Source organism: Coenobita brevimanus, chromosome 100 (genome assembly GCF_032717465.1).
Source record: "Coenobita brevimanus isolate Jiangsu-jjx chromosome 100, ASM3271746v2, whole genome shotgun sequence".
In the NCBI taxonomy this organism is placed as follows: domain Eukaryota; kingdom Metazoa; phylum Arthropoda; class Malacostraca; order Decapoda; family Coenobitidae; genus Coenobita; species Coenobita brevimanus.
The window spans coordinates 38,135,217-38,152,529 of record NC_137053.1 but is presented as its reverse complement, the minus strand read 5'-3'; the positions used below and the strand labels follow the sequence as shown (position 1 = coordinate 38,152,529).

General features: G+C 44.3%; 1 protein-coding gene across 1 annotated transcript in view; it reads left to right on the top strand.

The window, feature by feature from the left end:
* Positions 1–17,313, top strand: part of nonC (serine/threonine-protein kinase Smg1) — a 1,312,439-nt gene that overhangs the window by 656,180 nt on the left and 638,946 nt on the right. The window contains exon 27 of the mRNA XM_080284159.1: positions 13,986–14,230. Within this exon, the coding sequence (XP_080140285.1) occupies positions 13,986–14,230 (245 nt within the window). The remainder of the gene's footprint in view (positions 1–13,985; positions 14,231–17,313) is intronic.

The following is a 17,313-nucleotide window of genomic DNA, read 5'->3' as shown; positions in this document are numbered from 1 at the left end:
TCCACGTTGACCTGTCCCCCGCCATTTCACTGCCCTGCTCCCAGCTCACACCTCCCTCTCTCATATACCTCTCCACCCTATCCCTCCATCTCATCCTCGGCCTCCCCGTCCCTCTTCCCCCCTCCACCTCACTCACATACACTCTCTTCGTCAGTCTTTCACCCTCCATCCTCTCCACATGGCCAAACCACCTCAGTGTGTTCCTCATAACACTTCCTATCACATCCACCTCCACACCACAACGCTCCTTTATATCCTCATTCGTCAGCCTGTCTCTCCATGTGACTCCACAGGCTCCTCTTAACTCATTTCCACTGCTCTCACTCTTGACTTGTGTCCTTCCAACAACGTCCAAGCTTCACTTCCATACGTTAGAGTTGGTATCACAATACTGTCATGTAGTAACTTTTTCACTTCCATGCTCACTTCCCTGTTTCTTATCACTGCTTTCAAAGAACCAGCAACCTTTCTTCCCTGCTGTACCCTTTCAAGCACTTCACCCTCCAAACCTCCATCCTTACTCATCACACTACCCAAGTACTTAAACGTACTCACATCTTCCAATTCCTCACCATCCAACCTCGCTGTACATTCATTGACTTCACTCTCTCACAGACCATCACCTTACTCTTCCCTACATTTACCTTTAGATTCCGTTTCTTACACACTCTCCCAAACTCATCCACCAAGCCTTGCAGCTCCCTTTCGTCTTCACTCAACAACACAGTATCATCTGCAAACAACAGTACAAGGAGTTTCCAAACACCATCCTCTCTCACCAGGGCCACTCCAACATCCTCTACCCTACCTTGTACCTCTTTTATTACCCCATCCATGTACAGATTGAACAACCATGGAGACATGACACATCCCTGTTTCAACCCAATCTTCAAAGAGAGAAATTCACTTAGTTCACCATCCACACGCACTGCAGCCTTAGCATCATCGTACATACTCTTCACAGCATTCAACAACTTTCCATCTACTCCATATATTCTTAACACTTTCCAAAATCCTTGTCTATCCACCCTGTCATATGCTTTCTCCAAATCCATGAAAGCCTCATACAACTTCTTTCCCTTCTCTAGAAACTTTTCCACTAAAGATCTAAGAATGAATATCTGATCTACACAAGCTCTTCCCTTCATAAAGCCTCCCTGTACTTCTCCAACTAATTCCTCTGTTCTTTCTCTAACTCTGTCAATAAGTATCCCACCATACACTTTTCCTATTATACTAAGAAGGCAAATGCCTCTATGATTACCACACACTTCTTTTTCCCCTTTTCCTTTGTACAAGGGAATAATTATACCTGACTTCCAATCCTCCTGGACTCTACCTTCCTGCCAGGCCAGTCTGCATATCGTCCAGATCCATTCTACTACTATCTCTCCCCCATGCTTTCACCTGGTTTACTCTCTTCACCTCTTTTATGGTAAAGCATCTTGGGAAGCTTACTGTTTGCAGTTAGAGTTACTTGCTGATCAGAATGGTTGGGATGATTGGCAGAGGGCATTGCAGCTTGCTGCTAGCTTCAAGGGTGCCATAGTGGAGATTCTTGGCCAGATGTCAGTGGAGGAGAGGAACTGATCAGTCCCCAATAGAAGTGCTGGAGTGCAGATACAGGACCATGTGCCAGACTGAGGTTTACCGAGCAAGATTCTGGACCCATGTACTGGCTCGAGGCGAATCCCTTCAGCAGCTTGCTCATGACCTGGAGAGTATGGCACACAAGGCGTACCCTGGAGTAGCACCTAACCTGTTGACTATACTTCTGAGGGACCAGTTCATTCATGCTCTTGATATTGCATAGTTGAAAGTAGAATTGAAGCAGGTGCAACCAAGAAACATGCAAGAAGCACAAGCCAGGGCTCAGGAATTTGAGTCCTACGTCAGTTCCAGTATGTCCAGTTTTCAGGTAGGTTATGGTGCAGGGTTCAAGACAAGAAAGGGGCAAGTACATGAAGAAGAGAAATTTGATGGAAGTTGCTGATATTGTGGAAAGCCAGGACATAGGGAAGAGGACTACTGCAAATGGAAGACAGAACAGGAGGGCAGATGAAGATACTGGTTCTGCACGAAGCCAAGACACAAGAAGGAGGATTGTTACACATGGAAGAAGGAACAAGAACAGAGCAGTGTAAGGAAATTTACGAATACAACAAAAGGTCGTTGGATCTGTGGTGAGGTGGGTATGTCGGTTCTGACTGTCCGAAGAAGAAAAAGGAGGATAGTGCATAGTTGAAAGTACAAGTGAAGCAGTTGCAACCAAGAAACATGCAAGAAGCACAAGCCAGGGCTCAGGAATTTGAGTCCTACGTCAGTTCCAGTATGTCCAGTTTTCAGGTAGGTCATAGTGCAGGGTTCAAGACAAGAAAGGGGCAAGTACATGAAGAAGAGAAATTTGATGGAAGTTGCTGGTATTGTGGAAAGCCAGGACATAGGGAAGAGGACTACTGCAAATGGAAGACAGAACAGGAGGTCAGATGAAGATACTGGTTCTGCACGAAGCCAGGACACAAGAAGGAGGATTGTTACACATGGAAGAAGGAACAAGAACAGAGCGGTGCAAGGAAATTTACGAATACAACAAAAGGTCGTTGGATCTGTGGTGAGGTGGGTATGTCAGTTCTGACTGTCCGAAGATGAAAAAGGAGGATAAGAAGAAGGCTGCAGAAGACCAGAAAGAAATGGAAAACTAGTGAAGGTTGGTGTTAACCCGAGGCGTCCTGATAACGAATGGATATGTTGCAACGTTTTGTCAAGGTGAATCCCAGTAATGTATCCATGTTTTGCAATTGCAAGGTCCATCATTTCCTCAATTTTCAAATTTTGCACATGAATTTTGGTACATAGACATGGGACATCTTCCTCTACCTGCCGCCAGGCTGGGACACTGCGTTACCCTGCGTGACCTCCCCCGCACGTCATTGTTTTGGCAACTCATCTGTTACCAGTGACCTGGCCAGTAAAGACATGTTGCATCACGGTATGAAATTCAAGGCGAAAGTGATTCCCCAATCGATGACGATGTGGAAGACAAATATTATCTGGCGCCAGAGGAAGAAACGACCAGAAGTGATGAGGAGGTAACGCCACCAAGGAGGATGTGGTATGTTGATGTGTTCAGTGAATGAAACACGCTTATATCGCCTATATTATTGTGTGAAAACCAATATATTCTTGTACAGCATATAAATTCGTACCACATGAACAAATATCTACCAATTCTGAGTGGTTTGCAATAGCTACCACTACAGTACTCATCAGAAGTATCGAGCGCCCTGCGTCTCTCCTACGAAACAAACCTTTCAACATTGAAAAAACATATAAATAATGCATTTTATTTCCCTTATTGCTTCGTAGGGTATCCTTTACGCTTTGTCACGGACCTGAGACGTCTTGGAAGTGAAAGGGCGAGGCTCCTGAGGTGCTGGAGGGGTATTTTCTCCCAGGAGTCACGAATGGCGGCTTCCAGCTTAGGCAGAGGGCTCACGTCCTTCCCTTGGAGACTCTTCTTTACAAGGTACCAGAGGTTTTCAGTTGGGTTGAGGTCTGGGCTATTTCCTGGCCAGTCTTCATGGATGATACCTCGCAGTCACAAAGCCAATTGGTGACCGATTTGGCCTTGTGAGCAGGTGCACCGTCCTGCTGAAACACTCGTGCACCTGTTAGCTCAAAGGAGACTGGTAAATGATCACACAGAAGCTCCAGGTAAACATCCTGATTCACTCTGACGTTCTTTGGAAGCACAACAAGCTTCCCCAAACCTTGACCAGAAAAACAAGCCCATACCATGAGTGAATCAGGATGTTTAACTGTGCTATCTACATACCGTGGGTCAAGTGGGTCACTGCCTTTGCGTCGGTACACATGTGCTCCTCTGTTACAGATGACACTAAACGTTGCCTCATCAGACCACAACACTGACAACCATTGCTCTTCACCCCAGTTGAGATATTTATTAGCAAAGGCAAGCCTACGAAGTCACTGTTTTTTTGTGAGAAGAGGCTTCTTCACGGGCCTGTGACTTGTGTAACCAAGTTCATGGACCCTACAGACACAGTTCTCACAGACACCTCACCAGATACTTCCGGGTTGCTCTCCTTCATTTTCCTTGCACTCACACGAGGATTAACCCGCCCCGTCCCGGAGACGTGAATTCACGTCCTCACATGATGTGCACTCAGATCCCGGAGACGTAAATTAACGCGGCAACATTCCAAGGACATTGCAAGGTCCCTAATTTGCACAATATTCAATTTTCGCGAGTGATTTTTGGCACGTATACACGGGACACCTTCCTCTAGAAGATGCCAGGCAGGGACAATGCCTTACCCAGCATGACCCCCCCCCCCCCCTAATTTGCACAATTTTCAATTTTCGCGAGTGATTTTTGGCACGTATACATGGGATACCTTCCTCTACAAGATGCCAGGCAGGGACAATGCCTTACCCGGCATGACCCCCCCCCTCTCTGGGCATGACCTTTTCTCAGCAATTCACCCGTTATCAGTGACCTGGCCAGGAAAGCCATATCATGCCACGGTACGAAATTCAGGGCCAGAGTGATTCCCCAATCGATGACAATGTGGAGGACAAACATTAGAGGAAGAAACAGTCAGAAATGATGATCAGGTAATGTGGCAAATAAAGGTCAGGAATTGTGATGAGTCAGTGAGTGAAACAATGCTTATAATGCTTATATTACTGTTTGAAAACCAATATACTCTCGTACTACATATAAATTTGTACCAAATAAATAAATAAATACCGTTTATGAGTGCTGTAGAATAGTTATCCTCCCATAGAACTCGTTTTCTTTGCAGCCAGACTGATAGAAAACCCTGTAAGGTAAGGAGGTACTCCTACCTGTATTAAGTATTTTAAACCTCAGGTGAGCGATTTCTCTATGAATTTTCGATGTTTCTCACAAAAAGCGGATGTTTTAGCCAAAAAAAAAAAAAGGTCCAAAAATGTCGGGACTGTGACGTACTACCGCCCAGAAAACGTCGGGATGGGGCGGGTTAAACTCCACTGCACGTTTTAAAACATTAACAGACCTTAGGGAAGTTTTCCTAGGCCTACCAGACCGCGGTTTCTTTGTGGGAACATCACCACTGCTTTCCACTCGAAACCGCGTGCACCAATGACGCACTGTCGATCGTGCCACACCAACCAATTCACTAATTTCCTTTGTCTGGTGGCCTGCCTCCTTTAGAGCAATGATCTGGGATATGATTTCACTCGATAGTTCACGGGTAGGTGCCATAACAAAGTTGTGAAAGCCAAAACACTGCGGGACACTCGGTAAAAAAGGGCGCAATTTGAGAGGGAGACGTGGCGGAGGTCCTCTCTCTCAGGCAGCCCATGGGCAACTGAGGCGGGAACCAACCAGTGCATCGGAAGGCCTCAGGGTACCGTGACATCATGCTAGCCCCGCAAACTTGTGGCTCAATTTTTACCCCCAGAAATGGGTGATTTTTTTTTGGCCATACAGTAAGTATTGGCGCTCAGCGGTAGGCGTTTGATAATTTTGACGAGTACTGTACGTAGAAAACGTGACACTTGCAGCAATGATCCAGAGAACACGGTACCAGTTGTGTAAAGGGTCACCTGTTTAGACCACTTCCAAGCTCATGTGAGCACTTTTGGGGGCATTTTCCAATGTTTCTCATAAAAAGCAGAGGTTTTAGCTAAAAAAAACTTTTTCAAAAATCTGCTGGGATTGGGGGGGGGGGGTCATTGGTGAAAAATTGCTCGGGACACGGCTGGTTAAGGGGTTACAACAAGCTGGTTTTTTCCAAGTAGTCCCACCACTGAGAAATTGCGAGAGAACTGCGATTGACAGTGTGCGGGTAGACAGAAGAATAGTCCGCATGAGGTGTTCCCTGGTGATTGATTCAGCCTCAGAGCAGACTTTCGTGAGGCCAGGTGTGTTACATCATCGGTATCAGCCCGAGTCATCAGAACAGTTGTGTGGCGTAACTGGGCACCACGAAGAGCTTAGGGGACCCTTGGATGTCTGGATTGAAGTGGCAGGGCAAGAGGAGTGGCAATCATTGAGGATCCTTGTCTTCATGTGCTGGACTGTCTGATGTCCATGGGATGTGAGCTGGACTTCTGCTCCGTGAAACTCAAGGTCCAAGACAAGTTGGTTCCTGTCACGGCAGTGAGACGAACTAGTATTGGTGGTGAGGCGAGGGCACTACTCACTACAGTTATATCCCCAAGATCAGAACTATTGCTCCGGTGCAAGGTAAGTGGCTCTTCTGACAGCTGTCTAGGGTGGTGGAGCCTGATGGATGGTGCAACACAAAGGCTGAAGTGATGGTGGGGAGGACTTTGGTGGAAATAGATGCAGGGAAAGTGCCAGTTGTGATGGCCAGTTTCATTCGTGAGCCAATGAAAATCAACGAGGGAGAAATATTGGAACTGTGCCAGGCAGTGGGCCCTGAGTGGCATCATTGGAAGGCCTGAAAAAGGAGTGTTCTCAAAGAAGATGAGAGTGTGCCAGACCATTTACGAGACCTGTTTTTCAGGAGTTGCCAGTGCCTGGATGACCCACAAGCGCTGCAGTTAAGGCAACTGATAGTGAAGTTTGCTGATGTGTTCTCCACCGGAGGCCTAGACCTGGGATGCACAAATCTGGTAGAACATTGTATCGACACCGGGTATCACCACCCGATTAAACAGCCAGCTCTGAGGATGGCACCAGCTCAGCGGCAAAAAATGGAGAGGATGATGGAGAATCTTCAAGGTCAGGGAGTGATAGAAAAGTCCAGCAGTCCTTTGGCATCAGCAGTTTTTCTTGTCAGGAAGAAGGATGGCTCAGTAAGGTGCTGTGTGGATTATTGAGCTCTGAATGGAAAGACACATACCCCTTGCCAAGAATTTATGACACTCTGGATGCTCTGTCAGGTGCCAAGTGGTTCTCCACCCTAGATATGAAAGGAGGATATCACCAGGTCAAATTTGCAGAGAAGGGCAAGGAGAAAACAGTCTTTTCGTATGGGCTGGGTTTATGGCAGTTCAAAATGATGCCATTTTTCCTATGTAAAGCCCCAGCATCTTTTGAGCATCTCAGGGATAGAGTACTGGAAGGCGTGCACTGGCAGACAGCTTTCATCTGTCTTGCTGATGTGATTGTGTTTGGGTGGACTTTCAACCAGGAATTGGAGAGGTTGACAGAGGTGTTCAACAGGATCTGAGTAGCACATCTCAGGCTAAGCCCTAAGAAGTGTTACTTGTCCTAGAAGGAAGTGAAGTACCTGGGACACATTGTAGGTGTGGGTGGCATCTGTACTAACCTGGAGAAGGTGGTAACTGTGAGAAACAGGCTGGTTCCAACTTGTGTGAAGGAGCTACGGAGTTTTCTGGGTTTGTGTAATTACTACTGGCATTTTGTCAAGGACTTTGAAACGATAGCTACACCCCTGCACAAGTTTTTAGGAAAGAGACAGAAGTTTATGTGGACTGCAGTGACTCAGAAGGCCTTCGATGAACTCAAGCATGCATCAGCAAGCTTTTCAACGTTGCTGTACCCAGATTAGAGGCAACCATTCATCCTGGACAGTGACACCAGTGAACATGGCATTGGTGGAGTCCTGTCACAGAAGAAGGATGACAGAGTACATGGTTGTGTATTACAGTAAGGACTCAGCCCACTGGAGTGGAAGCACAGTGTGACCTATAAGGAGTTCTTAGCAGCGTTGAAGAGTTTTGACTTTTTCCATCCCTAGTTGTATGGGTCTGTCTTCATCATCAGGACAGACCATGCAGCACTGAAGTGTCAGAAGACATTGAAGAATCCAGAATGACAACTGGCACGCTGGTTCGGGAAGCTGGACCAGCACAACTATGAGGTGCAACATTGTCCTGGGTGGGTACGTGGCAATGCTGACAGCCTGAGTCATCGGCCTTGTGATCTAGTTTTCAAGCAGTGTAGTAGGAATGAAGATTGTAGCATGAAGTGCAACTGTATTGCAGTGACAGGACCAGTGTCAGCTGAAGAAGACTTGAAGAGGATGCAGCACAACTATGAGATGCAACATTGTCCTGGGTGGGTACGTGGCAATGCTGACAGCCTGAGTCATCGGCCTTGTGATCTAGTTTTCAAACAGTGTAGTAGGAAAGAAGATCGTAGCATGAAGTGCAACTGTATTGCAGTGACAGGGCCAGTGTCAGCTGAAGAAGACTTGAAGAGGATGCAGCACAACTATGAGGTGCAACATTGTCCTGGGTGGGTACTTGGCAATGCTGACAGCCTGAGTCATCGGCCTTGTGATCTAGTTTTCAAACAGTGTAGTAGGAAAGAAGATCGTAGCATGAAGTGGAAGTACTATTGCAGTGACAGGGCCAGTGTCATCCGAAGAAGACTTGAAGAGGATGCAGATGGAAGATACAAATTTACCATCAGTGCTTGAGTGGCTGCAGTGGAGAACAGTGCGACCATTGGGGGAAGAGGTTTTCAGGTTCAGCCATGCAACTAAGAGCCACTGGAGTCAGTGGGGGACCTTCTTCGTTTGACCAGCAGACTACTGAAGCATCAGTGGGAGACACCCGATTGCCCCATCAAGTATTGGCAGCTGGTGGTTCCTAAGAAGATGAGGTCTAATGTCATAGAATGGTCTCATAACCAGATCACTAGTGGACACCTGGGATTGAAGAAAACTCTAAGTAGGCTGCAACAGAGGTTCAACTGGACTGGCATGTGTCAGAATGTTGAAGTGTGGTGTCGGGCCTGTGATGTATTCTGTGCCAAGAAGGGACCCAAGAAACGTGGTTGTGCCCCTCCTCAACTGTACCAAGTGGGTGCATTGATGGAAAGAGTCATGGTGGATAATGCCGGACCTCTGCCACTCAGTGCAAGAGGAAACTAGTATATATATGTTGTCATTGAGTACCTCATGAAGTGCCAGAAGCCTATGCCATCCCCAGTGAAGAAGCGGCAATTGTTGTTCAGGTGTTGGTTGACCAGTTCATCTTCATATTTGGATGCCACAAGAGCTACATTCAGACCAGGGTAGAAACTTCAAGTCTGCTGTGTTCCTTTGTTCCATGAGTGCTTCAAGTTACTGGCGATCAAGAAGACCAAGATGACTCTTCTAAGGCTACAGTCAGATGGGATGCTGGAGAAATTCAGCTGGACCGTGGGACAAGAACTGACCAAGTACTGTGTTGAGGGACAGATGGAATGGGACCAACAATTACCTGCGTTGCTGATGGCATATCAGTCTGCATCCCATGAGTCTACCGGCTACACTCTTGCAAAATTGATGTCGGGCCACGAGTTATGATCTCCAGTTGATTCGTTAATGGGAACTCCAAGTGGTGAAGAGCTGCCTACTGACACTTCCAGCCATGCGAAGCATCTTCCGGAGCACTGAAGTTTGCAGGTGAAGTGATGAAGTGCAAGTATGATGCCAGGACAAGTGAGGTGAGCCTCAGAGATGGTGACTGAGTTTGTTTATACAGTCTTCAGCAGAAGAAGGGACAGTCACTGAAGCTGCAGAGCCCATGGGATGGGCCCTACGCTGTGATGGACTGCCTGTCAGAGGTAACATACCAGATTCCAGGAGGTAGGAAGTCTCGCCCAAAGGTGGTACACGTGAATCATCTGTGACAGTATCTTGGGCCATTACAGTACAGCTGGGACATCCTTGAAGAATCATGCACACCCACAGCCAATGATGTCGAGAAGGACCAAGGAGCTTAAGCACAAGAGGGTTGTGACAATTTCTGTAAGGGAGAAGTGAATCAGGAAGAGGACCAAGTCATTCCTGGAGGAGTGGACTGTAGAGGAGTAGGGATGTCGTCAGAATCGGCATAGGAGAAGATCTGATAAATTGGAAGAATCTTCTGTGTATAACTAAATATTTAGTTTGGATTAAAGATTATGTTTGTAAATATTGGGTTATTGTGTCGGGATGACAAAAGGATTAGGTAGAAGGTAGTTTTGAGAAGCAGGAGTGTTAGCTGGTGGTAATGGAAGGTTCCTAGTGCTTTTCACGTTTTCAGTTGCGAGCCAGAGTTGCCAGATAGCCTGCTGATGTGAGTGGGGGTATTTTGTAAAGTTATCTATTAGTTTTTATTCATTTTCTCTCTTCATTGTGTTCTCTGGATGATTATGTACAGTAATATTCAGATTCAATTTCAGTTTGTATGCTAAAGCATTTAGAGTGCTACATAATGTAAGAAAGCACTGGAATAGTTTTAATGTGTCTGACATAGAAAACTGTTGTTGCTAGGAACAAGAACTATAACATTTTAGTTTCAAGCAAGGTTATAAAAGGATGGTGGATAGAATAGAGGAGTTTCAGTTTAGTTTGACTTGTGGCCTTGTGAAGTTAGTGTAGCTCTGGAGTTGTGAAGCAAACATTGTAAATTACTTGGAGAATAAAGACAGCGAACGTGAGAAGCCTGTGTTATTACATCGCCCGCATTGAGTTTGTCTACATTGAAAGGCTAACCTTACAAAGAGTGATGCACTAGGCGACGTCCATCCTATACTGAGGTACTGCTGTTGGAGCCTGTGGCAGTGTGGGATGATGACATAACAATATGTATGTATTTAGTGACTCTTAAATTGTCATAAAAATTATATTGGCATGCCCTTGGAATGCCCATTACCATATATTCAAACATTCATCATCAATTCCTGTTTGCCCCATGAGGAACATAGGAGCCCGGGGCTAGACAAGTTGGTCTTGACATTTAAGATGAAGGGACCAGCCTCAGTCATCTCTGAGTGGCATTACGTGAGCAATAAACCCCAACCACCCCTTTGGATATAGACCTGTCCAGGCATAATCCGACTGGAGCGCCTTAATTACCCACCAAACCACCAGGTGTCATAATCGGTGGCTGAATCAGTAGAGAAGCAGCCTGCAGTCCTAATGGACCCAGGATTGAATCCAGCCTGGGGCAGGGAACAGTTTAAGGATTTGAATTTCCTAAAAGCAGACTTTCCTGATCTACCAGATGACCCGCCGACATGTTGCAAAAATACCCCCACTAATACCAATACACCAGTCCTGTATGAGACAGCCCTAGCATGTATTCAATATGGATGGTGGGTGTTAGTGCCAAAGTGGTGACATGTGAAGGTGTAGGAGGACTACTGGGCCTTGGAATAGGTCACTGCACCCAAGAAATAGGCCCTGAAGCCTTTGCCCAGAGTCAGACACGTAAAAAAAAAAAAAAAAAAAAATCCCACTAGTAAATGGTTTTCTGGTGTACAGGAAACCATTTGGCTTGTCACTCAGTGTAGAATCACCCAAAGACAGATGGACAAGGAAAGAATGAAGGAAAGAAAGACAGAAGAGGAGGGAAGCAAGAGAGGAAAGGGTAGTCACTCAAGAGCAGCATTACATCGAGTGAGTGGATGGTTTGCCTCCCCCCACCACCAATTATAATAAATCCTATAGGGTCTGTAATTTCATTATTGCACAGTTCTGTTATCACACATCATGTTTGGTACCAATTTTGTGCGATAACCAGGGGATTAGTGTAGAGCTCCCATTTCTTTCCTGTACCATATATTTTTCTTGAAGCTGTCTAACAGTGAATATGGCATCAGTGGTCACATTGCTTGGCATAAGCCCAAACTGCATCTCATCAGCATTGTACAGTGTATTCACTCATTCATACCATCTATGGCTGTCTAATACTTTAATAATCTGGTCTAAAAGTTTTATGTAGGGATGTGCCGATAGTATCGGTATCGGTATTGGTATCGGCCTTTTTTTTGTAGTATCTTTATCAGTATCGGTATTGGCAAGGTAAAATTATGGCCAATGCTCCAATACTTTTCTGGTTTATTATGTGATTCAAGACACTTATGTTTCTTGATACTGATAAACAGATGGTTATGATATTACATTATGATTACATGTCTGATGTAACATTATCATATATTAATAATATACCAGTATGTCGATTACTATATTGCTCCAGCATTAAGAACACTAACGGTAATGGCATTCCTACTCTATTTTCCTTCTCCTCTTAGGGTCGCTACTCTCCATGTGCTCAACAAACAAGTGGATGCGGGTAAAAGTTCATAAACTACTGTATACAGTATATACTATTTCAATTTCGACTCTCTGAGTCCATGACTTTCCTTTTCTTCTTTTTTTTTTTTTAACTGTCATTACCATGCAATTATAGGCCTATAGTTACTTCCAGCTTCCAGTATTTCTAATATTAAAATACAAGTACAGTAATCCCTCCACAATTCGATGTAATAGAGCCAAAGGCATGTCCGGAAAGTGGTCCCGTCCGGAAAGTGGGCCTCTGACTGCTGGACTGGTACTTATGGACCTTAACCCAGCCTAACTTTGAAAGCCACCTAAATAACTCCCTGCCAGATATGCATAGTACTTATTTAAACCTATTTAAGACCCTGTTCACACCAATAATGGACATAAAGCATGAAATAAATGAAAAGGAACCAGAGAATGAGGAATTAGAAGTGAGTATGGAAAATACTTAGGCCTAGCAGCATACAGGGTACGGTACTGTACTGTACTTACAGCACATCTGTGGCCGCCTCGTCTAACTCTCTAAGGCTCTGGTAGTTGTGAAAATGTTCTTGAAGCACATACAGTAATCCAGTGTTGTGCTACACTTAATTCTTTGCACTGTGAGTTATAATTGTTTAACACTGCACATTCTTCTTAACTGAACCACACCAGTTTCAACCGCCATTCCAACTACCACTTTGCACTCCACACTCACTCCACAGTTAATCCTTTGCACTCCAAATTCTAATTTCATAACACTGCACAACAGTGCAAATTCCCATGTGGTCTAGTGGCGTGGTACTGCGGTTTATTCACTGTTTATTCACAAAAAACAAACACGTGCAGCATCGATTACGATGGACGTCTTCCCTGAACAAAGGTTAGGCAGTAACTGGGAACAGGGTTGCCAGTTCTGAACTCGGCCACATTACCAAACTCCTCAATTTTCCTTACCAAATTCTTAAAGGAAGCATTTATTCTTCGCTAATTATGTATACAAGTGGAAATACATGTAATCACTCACCTTATAATAAATGAATGTTGATTATTTTCACGCTTTGTTGGCTAGTAGATTAATCAGAGAGAGCAGACAATCCACCATCTCCATCCTGTGTATCACATACATGTGAAAAATCTTTTTGGTAATGCATTATTCTGATTCATTACCAAACTAATTTTTCATTACCAAATTGGCCCACATTTGGTAATGAAAAATACCAAATGGCAACCCTGACAGGGGAGGGGGGAGGAAGGAAGGGGTGAAGGGTCCGTGGTGTACCTGCTGTTCGGTGCCACGTGGCAATTTCAAATTATGGGTGGAAAAAAATTGGATTTTGGGGGGATTTATTTCTTTTTTTGGCCATTTTTGGGTTCCGAAGGTCAAGGCCCACAATGTCCGTTAAGTGGGGTGTCCAGAAAGTACAGGGATTACTCTAATTCTGTACTTTTATAATGTAAGCTTACAGAAGTTACAGATTGAACGCAGGGTAATCAAAATAAAAAAGTATTGGTATCGGCAAAGTATCGGCCATTTGTTAGTATCGGAGTATCGGTATCGGCTGAAAAGTGGGTATCGGTGTCAGTATCGGCCAACATCTTGGTATCGGCACATCTCTAACTTTATGCCTTTATAATTTCCTCTTTCCAGGGCATCACCCTTCCCCTCATTCACATTTGCAGTCACACTTTTCAGTCATTTGTGTGGAAGAGCGCACTCATATACAACTGAATTTATGAAACCAGTAACTAAACCCACTCATATATCTCCTGATGGCTTCAGCATTAAGCAGTCAACCCAAACACACGAGTTGAAAAAAAAATGACAGTACAGTATATATATTGTTTGTAGCACTGTGAAGGTAGATACTCCTCATGTAATATGCTTTATTTTGTGATATGGTTTTACTTAGAGCATTGGTTTCATAATAGAGTCAGATTTTATGTGGTAACTTTTTCCAGCAAAGGGCAAATTGGACAAGGATGTACCATTCTTGCTGAAACAGTAGCAGCCTTAAATCCAAGCCTCGCTGCTCTGGCATCAACTGATACTGCCTTGCTGACATTGCCTCCTAATGAAGCTGGCCACCTGTGTGCACGTTCCATAATAACCCTGTACAAGTGGTGGTCCCATGATGAAAAAAGACAGCTCATGCTCAGTGGAGAGTCAGCCACCACAGTCCCATGGATAGACAAGCTTATTGCAGGTAGGAATTGCTAAGTTAATTAATGAAATAAAAAAATTCTTCTGTTACTTTTCTAGTGTAGGTTAAAGGAATATAATTATTCTCTATAAAGATGCTGTGGTAGGACATATGGAAGAGGTGTGTGGTGTGAGACGTCTGGGTGGTGGTGTAAGAAAAGGAAGTGAATGGTGGTGCAAGGAAGTAAGTATGGCTGTAGCTGAGAAGAGACATGTATTTGAAGTGTGGCTGCAGAGGAAGGATGAGGTTTCATATGAGAGGTATAAGGAAAAGAGGAATAGGGCGAGAAGGACAGTGCATGATGCTAAAGTGGCAGCAGATGAGAGGTGGGGTAGTCAGTTGACTGAAAATTTTCAACAAAGAAAATGTTTTGGAAGGAGGTGAAAAGGGTGCGAAAGGGAGAGTCTGGGAAGGAAGAACGAGTAAAAGCAGAGGATGGAAGGATGTTAATTGAGATGGATGCAGTAAGGAAGAGATGGGCAGAGTATTTTGAAAGATTGTTAAATGTAGAGGAGGAAAGAGTATCTGAGATCGTGGCAAATGGAAGGGTGTAAGGAATAAATGTGTTGGGAGAGTTGAATGATTCTTTGATCACGAAGGAGGAAGTGGAGAAGGCAGTAAAGGAGGTGAAAACAGGGAAAGCTGCAGGTATGGATGGGTGTGCTGTGGAATGCCTGAAGGGTGGTGGAGTGACTATTTTTGACTGGTTAGCAAGATTGTTGAATGTGTGCTTTGTGAAAGGTATGGTGCCAATTGACTGGGCAAATGCTTGTGTGGTTCCGTTGTATAAAGGCAAGGGTGATAAGTATGAATGTACTAGCATTATGGGTATAAGTCTGTTGAGTGTTGTAGGTAAGGTGTATGGTAGTGTTAATTAAGAGAGTTAGAGAGGGTACGGAGGGAGTGATTGGTGATGAGCAGTGTGGCTTCAGGAGAGGGAGGGGATGTGTGAATCAGGTGTTTGTTGTAAGACAAGTGTTTAAAAAGTGTTTAGTGAAAGGCAAGGATGTGTTTTGGTCATTCATGGATTTAGAGAAAGTGTATGATAGAATTGATAGGGAGGCTTTGTGGATTGTTTTAAGATTATATGGACTTGATGATAGGTTACTAAAAGAAGTGAAAAGTTTTTATGTAAATAGTAGAGCATGCATAAGAGTGGGAAATACTGTGAGTGATTGGTTTCCTGTGAGAGTGGGGCTGTGGCAGGGATGTGTGATGTTGTCTTGGTTGTTTAATATTTATATGGATGGTGTTGTAAGGGATGTGAATGCAAGAGTTTTAGGTGGAGGTCTGAGTCTGGTGAATGTTGATGGTAGAGAGTGGAATCTGAAGCAGCTGCTGTTTGCAGATGATACTGCACTGGTAGCTGATTCAGAAGATTGAGACAGTTGGTAGAGGAGTTTGGAAGGGTGTGTGAAAGGAGGAAGTTGAAAGTAAATGAGAATAAGAGTAAAGTGATGAAGTGTACAAGGTCGGTAGATGGTAGGAGGATGAATATAGTTTTGAATGGTGAGTTGCTTGAGGAGGTAGAGTGTTTTGAGTTTTTAGGGTCACATGTTGCTGTGGATGGAAGAATAGATGCAGAAGTGAAGTTTAGAATGAATGAAGTAGAAAAGGTGCTGGGAGGAATGAAAAAAGTGCTTAGATGTCATTCGCTTAGAATGGATGTAAAGAGAAGGCTGTATGAGGGTGTTGTGGTACCAGCTGCATTATATGGGGCTGAAACATGGAATATGGGTGTAGCAGAGAGGGAAAGTTTGAATGTAATGGAGATGAGGTGTCTGAGGAGTATGTGTGGAGTGACGCGTATGGATCGAGTGAGAAATGATGAAGTGCGAAGGAGAACTGGAGTTGTTCGGTTGATGGCTGATCGAGTTGAGCAGAGGGTATTGCGATGGTTTGGGCATATGGAGAGAATGGATAATGAGCAATTGGTGAAAAAGATAACTAGATCTGATGTGAGAGGTGTAAGGCTGAGAGGAAGACCATGAATAGGATGGATGGACAGTGTGAAGAGAGTGTTGGATGTGAGAGGGATGTCTGTTGAGCAAGGAAGAGTGGCTGTACATGACAGAAATGAATGGAGAGAAATTGTGAATGAATAAATGATGACACAGCCCAGAGGGGATATTCTCCCCATTTGGTCTGATCAGCTGATCAGGTCAGGTGCGGGTAAGGGAATAGGTCCGTTATAATGTGGCAGGGGTAAACCAGCGCTGCTGTCGGGCCCTGCTGCGAATGTCACTGATTGCACTGCGCAGTTGACCCTCTTGTGGTGTGGTGCTGTGAGGATCTGTCCCTTCTTCCTTTTGGGGCTAAGATGCAAATGAATGTGTTTGAGTGGATAAGTAAATTGGGAGTGTGTCGTCCTGTCACGGCTACGTCCCTTTCCCTGGGGGAAGCAGCCTAGGTATATAGACAGATAGATAGATAAAGATGATTGACAAGTATGTAAGATGCCAATACTGTCCCATTTTTTTTAATGTACAGTAGATTCTGAAGTTTCATGTGTATATTGGCTATTTGATTTCACTGGCATATCAGAAATCAACCAGTTTACAGTTTTCAATAAAAAACTTGTAACTTTCAACGGGTCAAATCTGGAGTTTGGGATTGAAAATGCGTCAAAGGCTGCTTGGTTTCATTCGACAAACGTCTGGCTCTACTGTATAAAACAAAAAAATTTCAGCCGCCATTCACATCAGTAACACATGTTATCATAAAAGATCAGCTGACAATATGGTCATGGTCATTATTTGTGCTGAACTGGCTCTTTTTGTGATTCAAATGCACATTATAAAAGTTAGGAACTGATTCAAGTTACACATTTATAGTATATGTATTTATGTTGAAATTTCACTATTCAAAATTAATAATTAAGAAAAGATAGAAAAATATAACATGAGTTGTATCATTAATGGCATGTATTGCATCAGCTGTACACATGGACAAGGAAGCGGTCTCATGTGGGTCAAGGTTGCGGGTGGTAATGCTCTAGCCCTGCCAGAACATGTGAATAGCAGCATCATATATTCCACAGTTTACAGTAGCATCATTAATGGTGTGTATTGCACCAGCTGTACACA